The sequence below is a fragment of the Hydra vulgaris genome, chromosome 08, assembly GCF_038396675.1.
Source record: "Hydra vulgaris chromosome 08, alternate assembly HydraT2T_AEP".
Classification (NCBI taxonomy): Eukaryota; Metazoa; Cnidaria; class Hydrozoa; order Anthoathecata; family Hydridae; genus Hydra; species Hydra vulgaris.
The window spans coordinates 33592501-33607924 of record NC_088927.1 but is presented as its reverse complement, the minus strand read 5'-3'; the positions used below and the strand labels follow the sequence as shown (position 1 = coordinate 33607924).

The 15424-nt window shown below is 28.8% G+C and overlaps 1 protein-coding gene across 1 annotated transcript in view; it reads right to left on the bottom strand.

Moving 5' to 3' along the window:
• The window catches only part of LOC136071959 (85/88 kDa calcium-independent phospholipase A2-like), a 47407-nt gene that overhangs the window by 30383 nt on the left and 1600 nt on the right, over positions 1 to 15424 (bottom strand). The window contains exons 2-5 of the mRNA XM_065803482.1: positions 11125 to 11200; positions 10178 to 10212; positions 8786 to 8932; positions 737 to 887 (exon numbers count right to left, since the gene is read on the bottom strand). Coding sequence (XP_065659554.1) covers positions 737 to 887; positions 8786 to 8932; positions 10178 to 10212; positions 11125 to 11200 — 409 coding nt within the window. The remainder of the gene's footprint in view (positions 1 to 736; positions 888 to 8785; positions 8933 to 10177; positions 10213 to 11124; positions 11201 to 15424) is intronic.

Sequence of the window (15424 nt, the reverse complement as noted above, 5' to 3'; positions counted from 1 at the left end):
ACTAAAACTTAACTTTTCAAAAGAAAATATTTAAACCAAAAGTTTACTAAAACTTAACTTTTGAAAAGAAAATATTTAAACCAAAAGTTTACTAAAACTTAACTCTTCAAAAGAAAATATTTAAACCAAAAGTTTACTAAAACTTAACTTTTCAAAAGAAAATATTTAAACCAAAAGTTTACTAAAACTTAACTTTTGAAAAGAAAATATTTAAACCAAAAGTTTACTAAAACTTAACTTTTGAAAAGAAAATATTTAAACCAAAAGTTTACTAAAACTTAACTTTTGAAAAGAAAATATTTAAACCAAAAGTTTACTAAAACTTAACTTTTGAAAAGAAAATATTTAAACCAAAAGTTTACTAAAACTTAACTTTTGAAAAGAAAATATTTAAACCAAAAGTTTACTAAAACTTAACTTTTGAAAAGAAAATATTTAAACCAAAAGTTTACTAAAACTTAACTTTTGAAAAGAAAATATTTAAAGGGTTCTAAAAAGAGCAGTAAAGATCATTCTTAGGCAATGTGTCATCAAATCAGATTTCATCTACATTGTCATCAAGTCTGACAAATATCTTTAGTTTAAATAATAATTTCCTTGTTAGCAAGATGCTTCGATGATATAACTGATATAACTTGAACATATGTACTAAAAATATGTAACAATCTAAAGTAATGGGAATAAACACAATAATAATAAATATAAAAACAGTCATTTAAAAAAAAACAAAGCTTACCTATTTCAAAGAGAGAAAAAATCTCTTTAATGTCATTGGAGTATTTTTGATTTCGGTCAATGTAATCCATTGCAGTTTTACCACTAGAGTCTTTAATGCTGACATCAGCACCAAGAAAAAGCAAAGATTTTAAAATGTCTAAATCATCTTGCTATAAAAAACAAAAAACACCAAAATATAATACACATTACTAACATTCATGGTTTTAACAACAAATACAATATTTATTTAGTATACCAGGTTCTCAAGGGTTCCATTAAAAAAAATAACATGCAAAATTTATCTTTTTTAAAATGAATAAGTACAGTGCTCAGAATAATGAATGGTTTATGTTAAAAATTAAGTACATATATTCAAATTTTAAAATTTGGTGGGGAAAATATAAAATAACCAACAAAAAAAAAGGACCACTTTCCCAACCTACAAGCTAAAGAATGCTATAGCAGATGCTTATTGTAGATTACTCAAATTACCAATACAAAAACATTTTGAAAAAAAATTATATACTATATACACCATGTTATAGTTCATAATATGTCAATATTTTGTAAAACTTTTCACATACTAAAATTGTTTTCAGTTGTAATCATAGATACTTATTATTATTTTGCATTTCATTAGCAGCAAATAAAAAACTATACAACTCTGAAAATAACTGAAGTTATCTCAGCTCTCTAAGCAAAATAATTGCTTAGAGAGTTGAGATAATTTAATAATAAAACCTGAAACTTAAGAAAAATTGTTTCTTTTTAGATGGTCAGGGACCCAGCTTTTATTGTGATTGTTCCTAAGTGCTTTAAAAGTTCTTTGGAATTTGCTTCCATCATCTTGTTTTCCTGATTTATATAATTTGCAATATTTAAAGTCGTATTTTAATCATTATCTTGCTCTATAAACTTCATCTTTTTTCTTCCAGTAACTTCCAACTCTAACAGTGGTTGTTAGCAGCCTAGTTGGAAGTTTAGATATTGAAAAAAAATTCTGCTAACCAACCTCAAACCTGTTTTTCATTTGAATCTGTGTTACATTGTTTTCTGCCTAGGATAATGAATGCTGGATCTTCTTGATTTTTTTAATTGGTTTTTGTTTGTGCCTCTTTGATAGTGGCTATGTATCTCTTCCTGTTATCTCAAAATGAGGGAATGGCTCTAAAACTCAATTTAATGTTATTGAGGCCAGTTATTAGATAGGTTTCCCAAACTCTGTGATAGCTCTCAGAGGCTGATTCCATCAACAGCTTTTTTTTTTATTTTTATTTTTTTTTATAATTCACCTCCCCAAGGCCAAAAAGGCCACTACAGATGAGGAGGCTAGTAGTGGTTATAACCCTCATTCAACTCTATAACTCCGAAACAAGAACCTTGGCGAACAAGGCTGCTGCGCGGAGAAACAAGTTGAGCGCACCATTCCTGGTAGTACGGGAATCGAACTCAGGAACCTCTCCCTTATGAAGCAAGCGCTCTACCACTACACCACTACCGCATCTTAAAATATCAGAGTATTAAAAGTGCCATGTTGCGCATGGATGTTGTCCCTGTTAATGCATATGGTGCACATGTTGAGGCCATATAAGGAACCCTATATTACAACTCAGGGTAAATTAACTAAGACAACTGCATAGCTCATTGCTTAGGAGGCTGTGCTCTATTTTGGAATGAGTCAAGTTCTCTTGAATCTTAAATCATGCCAAAAGTAACCTGAAATATTAAACATAAAAAACCATCACCACCAGCTAACTGTTTTAATATATCTTTTACAAATATTCATGCTTTGCAAAGCAACCTTCTTTCAGTTAAATCTTACTTCTTGCAAAATTCACCAGAGTTGTTTACTCCTAATAAGGCTAATTTAAATTCCACTATTCTTTTTTCAGATCTCAGTGTTGATGGGTCCTTTGGATCCTTCCAATAGTCAAATGTTTAGTTTGTAGGTATACACACGCATGAATTCACCAATTTGTTATGAAATCAGGTTTGAATCCTTTGACCGTTCTTATATGTGCTTCTGCTTAGCACCTCTTCCCTCTATCACCTTTCTCTTTGTTCTTTATTATTAACTCTTTTACAGTTTGTGGTACAGACAATATTCCTATCATAGTCTTACAAAATTGTTCTCCAGAACTCTCTTCAGTTCTCTCTAAACTATTTAATAAGTGCTTGATTGAGTTTTGTTTTCTTGCCTGCTGGAAAATGGCATCTTTTATTCTAATTTTCAAAAACTCAAGAGAACATTCTGACTCCTCAAATTATCGTCCAATCACTCTTCTTTTTGTTATTAGCAAGATCTTTGAGTCTTTGATAAACAAATTTCTCACATTCCATCTTGAGTCAAATAACTTACTGTCAGACAATCAATACAGTTTTCAATACTCTTGCTCTACGGCTGACTTGCTAACTACTGTGACTGAAAAATCAAGCATTAGATGGAGATGGAGAGGCTAGAGCTATTGCTCTTGACATATCTAAAACTTTTGACAAAGTTTAGCATGCTGGTCTTCTTCTAAAGATTGCTTCATATAGTGTTTGTTGAGATAATCAAATCATTTCATTCTAAGAGCTTTATTAAAGTCATCTTTAAAGGCCAACACTCTTCTTTATTCCCAGTAACATCTGGGGTACCTCAAGGTTCTACCCTTGTTCCTGTTTTGCTTCTTACCTACATTAATGATCTTCCCAACAACCTTACATCTAAGGTAGCTTTTTTTACTGATGACTCAACTTTATACTCCTTGACAAAAAGTTTTCTCTTTTCGATTGCTTAGAATAGGCAGCCAATTTTGAATTTAATCTCATATCTATAAAATATTGGGGCTCCCAGTGGCTTGCAAATTTAAACTCAAAAAAACTTAGTTATTTACAGAAATCAACTATCATAATACTGTTGACATTTCTATATGGATAGCAAACCTCTCACAGAGTCCTCTTCTTTACATCTTCTTGGATAATCGTTTACTACTGACCTTTTATGAAAACCATATGTACAATTGACCTTCGCTAAGGTTGCTTATATACAAAACTTCGCTAAGGTTGTTTTTCTTTATCCTGCTTGCCATTTTCTTACTCCTGATTTCATTCTCTACCTCTACAAATCTCTTATTTGTCTCTGTATGGAATACTATTGTCATATTTGGGCTGGTTTTTCTAATGATGCTCTTTCTCTTTCAGACAAGATCCAAAAATGTAAATAAACGTAGTTGGACCCGCTCTCTCTGCTTAGCTTAAGTCATCATCATAAAGTTGCATCTCTTTCTCATGGTTACAAATACTCTCATGGTTGCTGTTCAAAGAAGCTATCATCTCTAGTTCCATCAACTAAAACTAATTCTCGCTTTCAGCAAAATTGCATTCACTAGTCATTCAGCAAAATCGCATCTTTTTACTGTATCTGTCCCTGCATACTCTAAAAACTTTTATTTATCTAGCTTTTTTCCCTGCACTTCAACCATTTGGAATTCTCTACCATCTTCATGTTTTCCTGGATCATACAACCTAAAACTGTTCAAGCCTTCTTTCAACTGCTTCCTTGCAGTATAACTCTTATCTTTTTTTTCTTCTAGTAAATCTTAATAGTGGTTGCTTGCAGCCTTGCTAGGAGTGAATCAGAATAACAATAAAAAAATAACAAATAAATAAAATATGCCATTATTTTGTTAGAAGAAGGTATTACTATTAAAACTCCAACACAGCTAGGTATTTATAAAGCAGTAACAAAAGTAGCTGAGAGAATGAAAGAAGAGTTAAGAAAAATATAAAAAAATCTTTATGGGCACTACAGTTTGATGGCAAGAAGATTAAACAAGTTTTAATTTTAAAAAACAATGATCAGTTAATAAAGTTGACAACCTTGCTTTTAAAGGAAGTCAAAACGATTGTTTCAGCATGGATTAATTTGCTAAATTTACATTAGTATTTGAAAACTAATAAAAAAAGATTATTTGTGATACAACAAAGACAAATAATTAAGCAAAAGGTGGTGTTGTAGCGGCATGTTGTAGTATATTTAAAAAAAAGATTAAAGCTAGAAGTTACACAACATTTTGGTTGGCATCATCATGTATTAAATTTGTTATTGAAGCATGTAAAATTTTTGGTGGCAAAACATTGTCACCAATCATCAATAGTTTTTCTATTGATGAACTGATATAAAATTGTGCTGACTTGGTAACAAATTTTAAACAGTAAAGCTCAAATATAGTATTACAGCATTGGTATGGCAAGATGATACAAAGTATTTTTGTGAGCTAAGCATCATTACAGATCTTTCTGCAAAAATTAATTTTAAGGCTTTTCCAAACATTAGTAACACTTGATGTAATTACTGAGGAATTCTAGTGGCAGCAACTGCAATCAGCAAATAATTTCACTATTGATGAATGGATGAATATTTGGTTTTTTGATCAATGCAGTGTTAAAACAAACTATGAAATTTTATTTGCTGCAGTTAACAAGTATGCAAAAGCACAGTAAAAACAGTGCAGGAAATTATGGTTTATGCAAAAACTGAAAAAACAATCAATAAAAAAACTAGTTTTTTGTAATAAAATTTGCAAGTTATACTGGTGCTAATTTTTGAGACATTCAGAATTTTTTAGAATACGGAGCATTATATTAAAAATCCAATAATCATCAAAAGTTTCAATCAAAAAATTGTTTTTTTGCTTTATTAGTGAAACTCAGGCATAATGAAACATTACGGTATGTTTAGTCTCAATTGGTTAAACTTTCAAAGTATATCTATACTTAAAAAGTGTAACCACTGCAGACATAATCTAACATGTTATAAGGATTTAAAAAAATTATGTGTTACATGGTTGCAAATTAAAACTTTTGTACACTAAAAAAAAAAAAAGCAATATGACAATGATAAACAAACATTTATTGAATTTTAAAAGTTTATAAAATTGTAAGTAAAAAGTGTAAACTTGTTACCAATTGTAAGCAATTTGAAACATAACTTAACTTAAAAATGTTTTAGTGGATATATGTTCTGTTCCACCCGAATCCTCCCCCACTACCTTTCATTATAGTTTATAATCTTTATTTATGTTATCTATATAATATAGTGAACACTCTATATAAGCAACTCATTTGAACCAATTTCAATAAAAAAGTTTCTTATTGGGAAAAGTTGCTTACAGAGAAAAAAGGAGTAAAAATATTTACCATTATTTCTTTTACTAACTAAACTTACAGTTAGAAATATGTAAAATATTTACCATTATTTCTTTTACTAACTAAACTTACAGTTAGAAATATGTAAAATATTTATACTTATTTCTTTTACTAACTAAACTGTGTAGAATAAATAAATTCAGTTTTATTTTGCAAAAGAAAATATTTTATTATTATTATTAATATCATATAGGCGTAGTTAATAATTTTATCCAAAAAAAAAATAAATTAAAAATCAAATTTTAATAAATCTTTGGTTTAGTACAGCACTAATTGCCAAAACAAACAAAAACAATTAAATATATTTGTTCATAATAGCTTTTTCTCTTAATTTTAGTAACAAAAGAACAGGGTAAGTCATTTTCTTTGACAAATTCTATAACCAAAATTAAAAGAATTTATACATCATTGATGTTTTTATTGTAGTCATCCAACATTTTTTCATTTTCTTTAATAAGAGTAGTTTCACTTTTTACTTCAGGATTTTCTTCAAGTTTAAATGGATGATTTCCTTTGCTTGTTCCACTTACCCACTCCATAATTTCAGTATCTGCTAAATTACAATAATTAAATATCGAATTAAAAAATACAATCTTGCCAAGAGAATATCATCTTCTGAAAAGTTATCGGAAGGAATGTTGTATTGAATTTCATCACTTGACAAAAAAGATATTTAAATGAATTTTGTATAACTGACACAGGAATTTCATATCATGCCTGCAACACTAAATAAATAACATCTTTCAAATTTATATTTTTCAGTGCTGAAACTATTCCAATTTCTGCACCTAAGGCTGCAAGACATCCGAGTAGATGTTTGCGATAGCGTTGTTTTAGTAATTTTATCACATTTTGATCTAGTGGTTCCAATAATGGTGTGTTATTATTATGTGTTATTAGGGGAAAAAAACATAACTTTGAAATTCAGGTTATCAGTAAAATTATTTTCAGACCCATGACAAGTTACACTATCTACTAAGAGAAGGGCTTTTACAAGAAGGTCTTTAGTTTCCAAGTGTCGAGTTACTGAATGTGTAGATATATCATTATACCAGTCATTAAAAAGTGTATATTTGCCAATGTATATTTGCATTTTTGGATGATTTGTAATATTGGCAAATTTACATTTTTGAAGCAATGAGGAGATTTTGATTTTCCTCTCATCATCAAATCTAATTTATGCATACCTGTAGCGTTTATGCATGGCATAATTGTTACTCTTTCCTTCATTGGGTTTCTTCCAGCAGTGGATTTTTAAAAATTTGTAACGTTAGTTTTATTGGACAAGCTTTTATAGATGAGACCAGTTTTTTCGCAATTATATATTTGGTTAGGCAAAAAGCCATTTTCAGCAACATAATTTTAAAATTTATTTTTAAATGAATTACCTAGCTCCACATTGCAAGACATACTCTTTCCACAAACAGATAAAATCTGTAAACCGTGACTTTTTTTAAATTTTGTTAACCATCCATCGCTTGCAAAAAATGTTTTAGTTCCATTATTTAATCTATTTTTTTTGAGTGCTTTTAATTTTATCATTTGAATTGGAACTAAATTGCTTAATTGTTGCCACACCAAGAACCAAGAAAACACTGAATTGCCAATTTCCCTATATTTTATTGTCTTCACTTGCTTAATCTTACTCTGATTCACATATACTTCAGTTGCATATTCTAAATTTTTTTGGTTGCATATTCTTCTAAATTTTCTTTATTTTCTTTTACTCTACTTATTGTAAATTTAGCAACTTCGTTACCAATGTCCTTTGTTTTCTCACCATTTTCAATGTCCTTTAAAATGGATAGTTTATCTTTTAACAATATTGAACGTCTTTTTTTCTTCTGATTCAAATTTTATGGTTGAATTTAAAGCACAAAAATTTAAATTATGGTTGAATTTAAAGCATAAAAACATAAATTAATTTATTACCTAACAGAAACTAACAGAATTCAAGCAACTATTCTATTTAAGAGAAATTCACTTCAATACTGACAGCACAAAACACAAACATATTCCTATAACAGAATTTTTTATAATTTGAGGTCAATTTTTTACAACTTTGAAGTTGAGTTATTAATTTATTAATGAATAAAAACTAAAAAAATTCAAGTAACTATTCTATTTAACAGAAATTCACTTCAATACTGGCAGCAAAAAATACAAACATATTCCAATAACAGAATTTTTTATAATTTGTGGTTATGTTGTTGTGAACAGCTGATTTTACTTCTGAATTAGCCAAAACTTAACTCAAATATTTAGCTTTAAAAAAATAAGTTGCTTATACAGAACAGTTGTACTAAAAAAAGTTGCTTGTATAGAGATTGCTTATAAAGAATGTTGCTTATAGAGAGGTTGCTTATATAGAGCGTTCACTGTACCTTCTTTTTTAGAAAATTGGAAAAGATTTTAAAAAAAAATTAAATGTGTGAGCAAAAGGACTTAAACCCTCACAAAGAACATCAGAAGCACAGCGAGCTAACCACTTTGACATACTTTACTAAGACATACTAAAATTTTTAACACTATTTAATAAACTAAAGACAATATAACTTTATAAAACAGCAAATAAAGGCTATAAATCAAAATTAAGTAGATATTGCCGCAATGCAATTTTCAAATAACAATACAACTGTATAACTTAATATAATTTTTAAAATTACAAAACTTGAAGTTTATATAAGTTAGATATTTGCATACACTTTTGTTCACATTTTCTTATTAAAAAAAGTGCGGCAACTCTTGTCATTACCTCAGCTTAAATGGCTGCCAATGACTAACATCAGCAGCATTAAGTTCAATAACAATATATTATAGAATAATAGTAAAAGTAGATACATATAATTAAAAAAAATCTTGAATAAAAAAAACTTACAAATACAGCAAGATGTAATGGAGTTGCACCCGTTTTATCTTTGGCATTAATATCAGCACCATTATAGATCAATTCTATACAGGATGATAAATTTTTTTGCTCCACCATTGCATGTAATGAATCTTTATTGTATGGAAGAACAAAAAGCTAAATACATTTATTAAAATACATTTGTGACTTTTAAAAACAATTTCTCAAAATGTCCCGTACTTTTCAAAAACAACATTTTTTAATAAACACTTTGCCCTTGGTATTTTTTTGCTTGAAAGTATATAAATTTATAATCTGTTATATAAAGCTGCTATTATTAAGTCTTTAATTGCAAAAAATGATTTATTGCTATACTTTATTGATCTATGCTGAGGTTTTGGAAAAAAATAATGATGAAGAAGAGTGCTCTAAAAGTAAGTTTGAATGTTACACTGAACATATTGATTTATTAAACATAAGTAATGATTTCAAAGTAAAGCAAAACTATATGAAAATTCAAAATACTCCTGAATTCAAAATACTTTAAAAATACTATTGAAAACCACTCTAAATATTTTAAAACTGTTCTATATTAACTGACATTAACAAAAAAAGTTTTTAAAGTTTTTTTACCAACTATATAGGCTATTTTAGACATAATATGATTTTGGTCCCCCTCCTCATTTGAGTCAAGTTTTAAAAACTTAAGGTCAATTTTTGCAAATGTTACCTTTATTCTGATAAATTAATTTATGTCTTTCTTTAATGTATATACCTAAAGGCAAAAAAATTATAAGGGCCGACTTTTTTAATAAAAACTGACAAGTACGGGATGCCCTAATATACTGTGATGTGCTGCTAAAATTCTAAGGACCGGTTTGCACATACTTACACCATTCCCTCTCGCCCTAGTAGTATCTTTTTTATATTAATATTTATTTTTAGAACTTAGTAATTAAGCGTTTAAATTTAAAATATCTTAAATTATAAAGATATTGTTTGTGTAAAAATAATGCATTAAATGTTGGCATTTAATGCTAATAAATTACCAAAATATTTTTAAATTGAACTTTTTAAATCTTAAATTAAATTTTTTTTAATCTAAATTATATTATACAAAAATTTTAAAAAGCTAACTAAAATAAAAGGTATAGAAGTTTGAGTTCTCCTTTTATATTTTATATATGTTACAATTTTATTTAAAACTATTATTAAAAATGTAAAAAAAAAGTTCGCAGAGGTGGGTTAAGAACCACCTCTACGAACTTTATTATTTTAATAACTAGCTCTGTCGGTAAGAACCCATAGCAGCACATTTACATGTATAAACACACTGACATATTTAGTTATGTTTGTTGTATAAATTTATTTATAACATAAACCAAGACTGTTTAATACTTAAAAATAAAAAAGGAAAAAAACCTCTAAATTCCTGGCTTTTCCTTCAAACTCCAAACCTTAAAAAACAATCAACAACTTTTGAACTAATTAGAAAAAAACTATTTAGCATTATGACATATAAAGGTACATAAAACAGAACCTGTGTAAACATAAAACAGAACCTGTATAAATATAAAACAGAACCTGTGTAAACATAAAAAAATGATGAACATGATAACAAATAAAATTTCATGAGTTGCTGAGATTGTCTCATCATGCCTGTTGATCATATTATGAGCTTGCCTCTGTGATAATTTTGCTTATAATTTTGGAATCAAAAGTTTTGTCATTTATCAATAATGTAAATGTTATTACAAAAATGAAAACAATTTTTAATATGACTTAATATGTAATATTAAAAATATGAGTTTCAATAAAACTATTATTTTATTCAGTTCAAATAATTTTTATTTTCTAATTTGAGCAATTTGATATTTTTTTTATATTTTCTTTACACAGACAACTGTTGATAAGAATTCAAACCATCTATTTTTAGGGAAAGATTATGCTCCTTAGTGGCAATCATACTAAAAAAATTACAGTAAAAGTTACATTAAAACTCTGATTTCAGTGTAAAAAAAGTTAGAAGTTATAAGTCTTAAGTTGAGAATAGCAAGTCAAGTTAATCAATAACAACAAAAATAACAAATTCCCAACAACAACAAAAATAGCAAGTTTCTGATCGTGTGACAGAAGCTCATTTATGGAAGCTAAAGCAGGTTTAACTATATCAAAATGCACTTTTTCAACTTGCAAAAAAAAATCATTAAAAGACCCAGTTCAGCAATATTAAAAGGTCTTTTTTATCAAGTTTATTACACGTTTACAAAATTTATTCATTATTGAAAAAAATTCATTGATTTATGGAATCTTAAAATTATAACATTTTTTATTGAAAAAAAAACATATTAATTTTAAAAAATTTCTACCTTTAAAATTTGGTTCTAGATCTGGTTGGTTCTCTCCGGGTAGAATTGACTCAATTTTAGCTTGCCGGTGCATTTGCTTCAAATCAAAATCAAATTGAAAAATTTAATGTACATATTTTATATTAAATGATACTTGATTTTGAAAAAATCAAGTATCATTTAATATAAAATATGTTATTTTATGCATTTGCTTCAAATCAAAATCAAATTAAAAAATTTAATGTACATATTTTATATTAAATGATACTTGATTTTGATAAAATCCCTTAATAAAGAGTTTTGGTGTAACTGTATTATACATCTATATAAATATGTGTGTATAAATTCAAACGTACATATATATTAGGGTGATTCAGATTGTAATAGAAATAAAAAAGTTCACAAAAAGCATTCTCCTCAAGGTTGCCTGTGTTCCATTATCAACTAGGATCATGTGTACCAAAAATTAGACTAAAAGAAGCAATTTTAGGGGTTGCCATGATTTATAAGATGAATTAACCATTGGTAAAATTTTGTAATTCTCTCAAATTTTGCAAATTTGTTTTTTTATTATATATATATATACATATATATACATATATATATATATATATATATATATATATATATATATATATATATATATATATATATATATATATATATATATATATATATATATACACTGGCGAGCAAAAAAAAGTGAACAGTACAAATTTTTAGTAAATTATGTATTATTAATCAATTAAAAATATAATACATAAAATATAACATATCGCTTATGTTAAATACATATACATACACATATATACGACTCATTTTGAAAAAAAAAATTAGTATTTTGTGTGGCTAACACCATTTTTCATCACTTCATTTAATCGACGCGGCATCGACTCAATTAAATTTGCTATCAAACGGTCAGGTATTGTAACCCAAACTTGTTTTATGGCTGCCCAAAGATCATCCAAAGATGAAATATTATTTTTATGGACCTCTTTATCTAAATAATCCCACAAATTTTCAATGGGATTAAGGTCTGGACTTTGGGCAGGCCAATTTTCAAAAAGGAAGATATTGTTATCCTTGAGCCATTTTTTAACTTGTTTAGACGTATGGCAAGGAGCATTGTCATGTTGAAATTTAATTTCATCCTCTTCTAATTGTTCCAGTGTGGGCAGCAAAGATTTTTGTAGAATACTAATGTATTCTTTGGAATTTATTCGTAATCCATCTTCGACTCTATGCACCTCTATACACCTTTGGCAGAAATACTCTATACACCTCTACAATATACACCTATACAATCTCTATACACCTTTGGCAGAAAAACAACCCCAAACCATAATTCCAAGATTACCCTTTACCGTTTTGTGAATACAATCTGGATTTAATTGTTCGTTCTTACGTCTAATGCACATCTGTGGACGATCTGAATGCAAACAAAATCGTGATTCATCTGACCATAATATTTTTGTCCAGTCTGTGTTTTTTTTATATTTTACCCAAGCTAGCCTTTTTATGGCGTGCTGTAAGACAATTTCGAGGCGTCTTAAAGATCAGGGGTTCAAAATACACCCATGTAAAAAAGTACCTCTTCTTACAGCAAGTTCAAATACACCCATGTAAAAAAGTACCTCTTCTTACAGGCAAGGTTACCTTGGGTAACATATAACAAAAACACAGACTGGACAAAAATATTATGGTCAGATGAATCACGATTTTGTTTGCATTCAGATCGTCCACAGATGTGCATTAGACGTAAGAACGAACAATTAAATCCAGATTGTATTCACCAAACGGTAAAGGGTAATCTTGGAATTATGGTTTGGGGTTGTTTTTCTGCCAAAGGTGTGGGCAGATTGCATAGAGTCGAAGATGGATTACGAATAAATTCCAAAGAATACATTAGTATTCTACAAAAATCTTTGCTGCCCACACTGGAACAATTAGAAGAGGATGAAATTAAATTTCAACATGACAATGCTCCTTGCCATACGTCTAAACAAGTTAAAAAATGACTCAAGGATAACAATATCTTCCTTTTTGAAAATTCTTTGGATGATCTTTGGGCAGCCATAAAACAAGTTTCGGTTACAATACCTGACCGTTTGATAGCAAGTTTAATTGAGTCGATGCCGCGTCGATTAAATGAAGTGATGAAAAATGGTGGTGGCCACACAAAATACTAATTTTTTTTTTCAAAATGAGTCGTATATATGTGTATGTATATGTATTTAACATAAGCGATATGTTATAGATCTTCTGCTGTGGTGTGGCTTGTTGGTAAACCTACACAAACTCTGTCGACTTCCTTCAAAAGGGGATGTTCTTCGGAGGTTTTTCTTCCATCATATAGAAGAGAAACAAGAAGCGAAAAACAGTATTCGGGCAACAATTGAAGCAGTTCTTTTTATATGGGAGAGAGGAAGAATACCAACTCAAAGAATTGACGATGCAGAAAGAAAGTTAAAAAAACTTTATGACGAATATCTGTTGCTGAAAAAACACCGACGATCAAAATTGGATAGCTGTCAAATGAAAGACTTTTCCATGCTGACCTTGAAGAACTTTTTGATATATCAACCAAAAATGCATCAGAAGTTATGAAAAATGATGAAGATAAAGCATTTTTACATTAGCAGCAAAAAGATCCATTAAGTTGTAGCATGGCAGGAATTGATTGGAATTTAACAGCTAGGGAGACACGGAAACAAGTCCGCAAAACTAAAATGGAATTGAGGCATCAAAGCAGTAAAGTGGAACTGATGGAAAAACAGAACTCATTTCTTCTTCATCAGCAGTTGACATTGTGAGTGAAATGCGGTAGTGGTGTAGTGGTAGTGCGCTCGCTTCATAAGCGAGAGGTTCAATCCCCACCACGTCCCTGGTAGTACCGCGCTCAACTTGTTTCTCCGCGCAGCGGCCTTGTTCGTCGAGGTTCGTGTTTCGGAGTTATAGAGTTGAGAGAGGGTTATAACCACAATTAAGTAGCCTCCTCATCTGTAGTGGCCTTCTGGGCCTTGGGGAGGTGAAACAACAAAAAAAAAAAAAAAAAAAAAAAAAGTAGCTCAAGTTTCTTGGATGATGATGAATATAAGACTCCTTCTGCTTCCAGCACACTGAGCACAAGTGGTTCAACGAAAAAGAAGATGAAAGTTCTAAAAAATAATGTTGTATTATGTCTTGATTGTGTTAATATTTCTGATTGCCGTGCACTCTTTGTGGTTGGAACAGTTGCTCAGGTTCTTGGTCATTGTCTAAAAGATATATCATTATCGTGAAGCACAACCCGCAGAGAAAGATAATCTGTTCATGAAGCGTTGACTACAGCTGACAAGGTTGATTTCTGTCCTGATGATTTACTTTAAAAAAAATGCTTTCTTTTTAATCAAAACAAGTTAATAATAGAAAAATAATGATAAAATTTTACCCATTATTTTTGTTGGCATAAAATTATATGAATTGAAATTTTTTATTTATTTACTAATAATTGCAAGTATAAAAAGCTAGCCAAGTCTTAATTGTTCTATTTTGATGCCAGCAAAATATTAAGGTGTCAAAAAAAGCAATGAAAATTAAATTGGCTTGCAAGTAGATGTTTGAAAACATCAAAGAATATAGACTGATGTCACCACAACATCTGATGTGTGTAAAACAAAAGAAAAAAACTCAAAATAAATATATATATATATATATATATATATAGACCATGAGCTGTATAAATAGAATTGCAAAATTCTCCATCTTCATCTCCATCTTCACCTGAGAATTACATCTCTATCTTCATCTGAAATGAAAATTATGTCTTCATCTTCATCTGAAATGAAAATTATGTCTCCATCTTCATCTGAAATAAAAATTATGTCTCCATTTTTATCTAAAATGAAAATTATATCTCCATCTTCATCTGAAATGAAAATTATGTCTCCATCTTCATCTGAAATGAAAATTATGTCTCCATCTTCATCTAAAAACTAACTCATAAAAATTTCTAGTTAAAAAGACAGCATAAAACTACCTGTCATGTAGTTACAGTATATTATATTGCAAAAAAAGTACTATGCGCTTTCTGATGTGAAAAAAAATTTTGCAGAAAGAAAATGGTTTAGACATGGGTCTAAAACTAATTCTGCAATCGGATCATGTGTTAATATTATCAATAACATTTCTAATGAAATGTATAAAATGCTTTTAAACTGTATATATAACAAAGTAGGATTTTGGCATAATTATCAATAAATCTGTTTTGTCAATCAGCTTGCAAATTAACATTACAGAAATAAATAGTATGAACTGCATATTTCTTGAAAAACTAATAAAC